We start from the raw sequence: 6,561 nt of genomic DNA, 5'->3' as shown, positions 1-6,561 counted from the left end.
ACACATACAAACACTCACAACCCCACTTAGGAGGGCAAATGCTTGGTCAGCTTATGCTCCCAAATCACAGGAAAATAAAAGATGTCTGAAGACCTAACTTGGGAATGAGCTAACAAGTACTTTTTTACTATAGGGGGATTTTTTAAAAACAAAAACCACCCCCCCAAATTACAACTCTTTAAAAGCTGATATGGCTCTTATAAAACATTTGAAATGGTAAACACCTATACACAAAAATCACAGATTCAACTATATAATACAAGTCAATTAACATAAAAGAAAAATAAGTCTGTTTTCCTTTTGATTTTATACAATTTAATTATTTTATTTTACACTTTTAAAATTCATTTCGGACCTAGCATGTCCTGGCGTTTTATACACTGACCAAACTGCTCTGCTAGAGACAGTCAAGTTCAATAGCAGTTTCCTTTCACATTTATCCATTTTTGTTTAAGAAATATAAGGAGTCTGTTTCACTTTTTATTTTATATGACAATCATTTTTATTATGAATTTATTTAAATCACTTTGGACCCAGCATGTCCTTAGGTTTTACCCACTCATCAAACTGCTCTGCTGTGAGATAGCCAAGTTCAATAGCAGTTGCCTTTAAGGTCGATCCATTTTTGTGTGCGGTCTTAGCAATCTTGGCTGCTTTGTCATACCCTAAAGAAAAAATTAAAAGGCGATGTAGGAGTTAATAGTGAAACTTGGTTTTCTAAAGCAAAAGGTAATCGTTATTATTTACTTAATGCTACTGATTTCTTAAGTAAACATTTTTTAATCTTAAAAATATTTAGCAGTGGATTACCTTGATAGTTGTCATTTCTTATATGGACTAAAACCTTTACTTTTCTGAAGTAATACATACTTCCCTTTCTACAAGATTTGTCCCTAAATTAAAATTGCCCACTAACCCAGATATTTTCGTAAGGGGGAAAATATATACACATAGACGCATCTCTCTCTCTTGACATATATGTATACACATACACAAACACGCACACACAACCACACACACACACACACATACATGGCACCAAGAGATAAAAGTATACATCTGACTAGTAAAAATGTGCTGTTTCAATAGCATGCTTAACCAGAAAAATTATCTTTCTAACAAAGCATTAACAAGCTCAATGCTGCAGCACTACAGAAAATACAGGACTGCACAACCAGGAACTATGGTAAAGGGCTCTAAGAGGGAAAAGAGAGGAGAGTCCTCTCACAATGAGGGAAGAGCTGGCAGGGCTCTGAGACATGAGCCTTCAGGGCTGCTTCTAACATCTCTCTCTGGTTCAGCACTCCATGCCCTGGCCTCTTTCCAGACATTACAAGGGTACAAGTTGGGAAGTTTTAGTATAAATATATACTTGTGCAGGGGTCACAGGTCTACTGTTTACTTCAAAGTTACTTGCTTTTAAAATTAATAAAGATAGGGGCAGGGTAATTCTGCAAGTTATCTCGATTTAATGTAACAACAACAAAAAAAGAAGGCAAAAACCAGAAAGAAGGGGAAAAACAAAAATGAAACCAGTGAAAGAGAAAAAAACAAAAAAACAAAAACAACCCAGGATTAGAGGAGTATGACCAGAGAGAAGAAAGAAGCCTGCTGAGGCAATATGATTATTGACCAAGCAACATGTTATGTGTCATGTGCAATTATCAACCACCTATAAGATGTTATGTGTAGTATGCAATTAATCTACCTATAAACATATTATGGACATAGTTAATAATGAAATTAATTTGTGAATGTTAAGCATGTTGAAAGGGCATTTACTGGTCAGACTAACTTTGAGAGAAAGAATTCTCATGTCAAACCTTTGGGGTTAATATTAGATATTCTGTACTTTTATGTTAATAATGACATTAAAGTCTATGCATTATGCTAACCCTTTCAGTTCTCTTCTTCAAGCCCCACAAAACATGATTACCAATCAGCCTGTTACACATGAGCACAAACAGAACCCATGATGTGGAGCTGTAAGGCTCATGCTCTGTCAACCAGTAAGGTGTGGTTTGCCCACTTATCCTTGTATGGCCTTTACCTCACATTAAATTGACTCTAAGAAAGACATCAATCATTCTGCTTTAGTAGTATCTCTAAATGTTTTTGTAACAAATTCTGAAGTATATATGTGATGAAACATTTCTCACATGAGCCTTTGGGTTCCTCTGTATATCTCTCCAGTTGAATGCTGATGTACAATTATTTCAAAAGAACCCAGTATTACTGTCAATCTTAATACTATTTCAAAGAGCAGATAGCATATTGGGCTCAAGCTACCTGAAGCAGTTATATGAGATCTAACTTTATAAGACTGAAATTACAGCTTGACATGAAGCCAAGAATATAAAATCAGCCTTGAAAGTTCAGGATTATTGAAGTAAGACTGTTTTAAAACAGTAATCATATCACACCAAATGACTGCATCATAACTTGTTCTAATGTAGAAAATCAAAGAATATGTTAATAACCTCAGCTCAGCAGTAAGGAGAAGGTGGGAAAAGGCTTTTAACACATTATAACAATGCAATGAATGCCTCAAAATCCATGACTTAAAACAGTGTGTTTAATGGGGATCACTAGTCAATCTATAATCCAAGCTAACATTTTTGAATCTACATAATGAAATATTTATAAATCTGGAAAAGGCTTGCAACACAAAAGCCATGGTTTTAGACAAAATATTTGTATTTCCCCCCTTTCCCTATAAGCAATGCATACGTAACCATTTTTCTTTTAATTTAATCCATTTCTGAGTTGAATAAAACAACAAAAACAAAGTATAGTATAGCATCTAGAGAAGGTAGAAAAATGAATTCATTCAGTGTTGTTAATCAGCCAGTGCCACCTAGTGACATTAAAAACTGAGAGGACACTTAGTATCTGAATTTAGTGTCCCACAGTATCTGAATTCCATTAAGATTAAAATAAGTTTAAAGTTCTACTTCTGAACTTAGCACATTTCAAATAAAATGAAGCATAATCAATCAAGATTTTGAAAGAAATATGATACCATAAAGGTTATAAATATATATAGCATCTTTCAACACAATTTGAAATGTCTTAAGAGATTGTCCAAAAGACATCTGTTGTTCACAAACATTGATCCAGTAGTCTCTTAAACATTTTTCAGCTTTTAACTGTATTCAAAATGACACTATTATTCTTTAAACACATACCTATATGAGGATTAAGAGCTGTCACCAACATTAGAGACTCATTCATTAGCTTGTTGATCCTTTCTGTGTTGGCCTGGATTCCCACCACACAGTGTTCTGTGAAGGAAACTGATGCATCCCCCAACAGTCTGGCTGAGTGTAATACATTTTTAATCTAGGAGAGAGAGACAAACTTATTAAGCCTAACTTGTTTCTTTGTCCAATAACACATTATTTGCAATTCATAAATGAGTATGTAATATAATTAACATATAGCACTCCTACAACCTGTAAGGCATCATACCCAAGAAAACAAATATGAAAGAAATTATAAACATCTGAGGGAACCGAAGTGCCCTTTTAAGAGGTAAAAAGGCATAAATACAAATAAATAAAACACAAGATAGTCTGTGGTATTATAAAATACAGGTATGAAATGTTAAAGAGCATAGAGAGAGAAATAAATTCCAGTTGTAGGAGTTGATAAAGTTTTATTTGATGGAAAGCACTTAAATAGCCGGAGATGGAAAAATAATCTTCTATGCAGAAGGAAGAGTAACAAAGATGCAGAGGTTAGAAAGTTCAGCGTGAGGAGATTGGTTCAAGATGGTGGAGTAGAAGGATGTGCTCTCACTCCCTCTTGCAAGAACACCAGAATCACAACTAACTGCTGAATAGTCATCGACAGGAAGACACTGGAAATCACCAAAAAAGATACCCCACATGCAAAGACAAAGGAGAAGCCACAATGAGATGGTAGGAGGGGTGCTATCACAATAAAATCCAATCCCATAACTGCTGGGTGGGTGACTCATAAACTGGAGAACACTTATACCACAGAAGTCCACCCACTGGAGTGAAGGTTCTGAGCCCCACGTCAGGCTTCCCAACCTGGGGGTCCAACAATGGGAGGAGGAATTCCTAGAGAATCAGACTTTGAAGTCTAGTGGGATTTGATTGCAGGACTTCAACAGGACTGGCGGAAACAGAGACTCTACTCTTGGAGAGCACACACAAAGTAGTGTGCTCATCGGGACCCAGGGGAAGGAGCAGTGACCCCATAGGAGACTGAACCAGACCTACCTGCTAGTGCTGGAGGGACCCCTTCAGAGGCGGGGGGTGGCTGTGTGTCACCGTGAGGACAAGGACACTGGCAGCAGAAAGTCTGGGAAGTACTCCTTGGAGTGAGCCCTCCCAAAGTCTAACATTAGCCTCACCAAAGAGCCTGGGTAGGCTCAAGTGTTGGGTCACCTCAGGCCAAACAACCACCAAGGAGGGAACCCAGCCCCACCCATCAGCAGGCAAGTGGAATAAAGTTTTACTGAGCTCTCCCCACCAAAGCAACAGCCAGATCTATCCACCACCAGTCCCTCTCATCAGGAAACTTGCACAAGCCTCTTAGTTACCCTCATCCAACAGAGGGCAAACAGCATAAGCAAGAAGAGCATAAGCACAAGCATAAGCAATCCTGCAGCCTGTGGAACAAATACCACATTCACAGAAAGATAGACAAGATGAAAAGGCAGAGGGCTATGTACCAGATGAAGGAACAAGATAAAACCCCAGAAAAACAACTAAATGAAGTGGAGATACGCAACTTTCCAGAAAAAGAATTCAGAATAATGATAGTGAAGATGATCCAGGAACTTGGAAAAAGAATGGAGGCAAAGATCAAGAAGATGAAAGAAATGCTTAACAAGGATCTAGAAAAGTTAAAGAACAAACAAACAGAGATGAACAACACAATAACTGAAATGAAAAGTATACTAGAAGGAATCAATAGCAGAATAACTGAGGGAGAAGAATGGATAAGTGACCTGGAAGACAGAATGGTGGAATTCATTGCTGCAGAACAGAATAAAGAAAAAAGAATGAAAAGAAATGAAGACAGACTAAGAGACCTCTGGGAAAACATTAAACGCAACAATATTCGCATTATAGAAGTCCCAGAAGGAGAAGAGAGAAAGGACCAGAGAAAATATTTGAAGAGATTACAGTCGAAAGCTTCCCTAACATGGGAAAGGAAATAGCCACCCAAGTCCAGGAAGTGCAGAGAGTCCCATACGGGATAAACCCAAGGAGAAACACGCTGAGACCCACAGTAATCAAACTGGCAAAAATTAAAGACCAAGAAAAATTATTGAGAGCAACAAGGGAAAAATGACAAGTAACATAAAAGGGAACTCCCATAAAGTTAACAGCTGATTTCTCAGCAAAAGCTCTACAAGCCAGAAGGGAGTTTCATGATATACTTAAAGTGATGAAAGGGAAAAACCTACAACGAAAATTACTCTACCCAGCAAGGATCTCATTCAGATTCGATAGAGAAATCAAAAGCTTTACAGATAAGCAAAAGCTAAGAGAATTCAGCACCACCAAACCAGCTCTACAACAAATGCTAAAGGAACTTCTCTAAGTGGGAAACATAAGAGAAGAAAAGGACCTACAAAACAAACCCAAAACAATTAAGAAAATGGTCATAGGAACATACATATCGATAATTACCTTAAACATGAATGGATTAAATGCTCCAACCAAAAGACACAGGCTTGGTGAATGGATACAAAAACAAGACCCATATATATGCTGTCTACAAGAGACCCACTTCAGACCTAGGGACACATTCAGACTGAAAGTGAGGGGATGGAAAAAGATATTCCATACAAATGGAAATCAAAAGAAAGCTGGAGTAGCAATACTCATATCAGATAAAATAGACTTTAAAATAAAGAATGGTACAAGAGACAAGGAAGGACCTTACATAATGATAAAGGGATCAATCCAAGAAAATATAACAATTATAAATATGTATGCACCCAACGTAGGAGCACCTCAATACATAAGGCAAATGCTAACAGCTATAAAAGAGGAAATCAACAGTAACACAATAATAGTGGAGGACTTTAACACCTCACTTACACCAACGGACAGATCATCCAAACAGCAAATTAATAAGGAAACAGAACCTTTAAATGACACAATAGACCAGATAGATTTAATTCAAATTTATAGGACATTCCATCCAAAAACAGCAGATTACAATTTCTTCTCAAGTGTGCACAGAACATTCTCCAGGATAGATCACATCTTGGGTCACAAATCCAGCCTCAGTAAAGTTAAGAAAATTGAAATCATATCAAGCATCTTTTCTGGCCCCAATGCTATGAGATTAGAAATCAATTACAGGGAAAAAAAACATAAAAAGCACAAACACATGGAGGCTAAACAATACGTTACTAAATAACCAAGAGATCACTGAAGAAATGAAAGAGGAAATAAAAAAATACCTAGAGACAAATGACAATGAAAACATGACGATCCAAAATGTATGGGATGCAGCAAAAGCAGTTCTAAGAGGGAAGTTTATAGCTATACAAGCCTACCTCAAGAAACA

General features: G+C 37.0%; 1 protein-coding gene across 1 annotated transcript in view; it reads right to left on the bottom strand.

Moving 5' to 3' along the window:
- Nucleotides 1–310: 310 nt before the first annotated feature.
- FH (fumarate hydratase) overlaps nucleotides 311–6,561 on the bottom strand; it is a gene marked incomplete at its 5' end in the record, with an annotated part of 42,458 nt that continues 36,207 nt past the window's right edge. The window contains 2 exons of the mRNA XM_079727916.1: nucleotides 311–665; nucleotides 3,189–3,342. Of these exons, the coding sequence (XP_079584042.1) occupies nucleotides 523–665; nucleotides 3,189–3,342 (297 nt within the window). The 3' untranslated portion in view covers nucleotides 311–522. The remainder of the gene's footprint in view (nucleotides 666–3,188; nucleotides 3,343–6,561) is intronic.

Source organism: Hyperoodon ampullatus (assembly GCF_949752795.1).
Source record: "Hyperoodon ampullatus genome assembly, chromosome: 2".
Taxonomy (NCBI): Eukaryota; Metazoa; Chordata; class Mammalia; order Artiodactyla; family Ziphiidae; genus Hyperoodon; species Hyperoodon ampullatus.
Note: the sequence above shows the minus strand (reverse complement) of the source record. Positions and strands in the feature narration are given on the sequence as shown.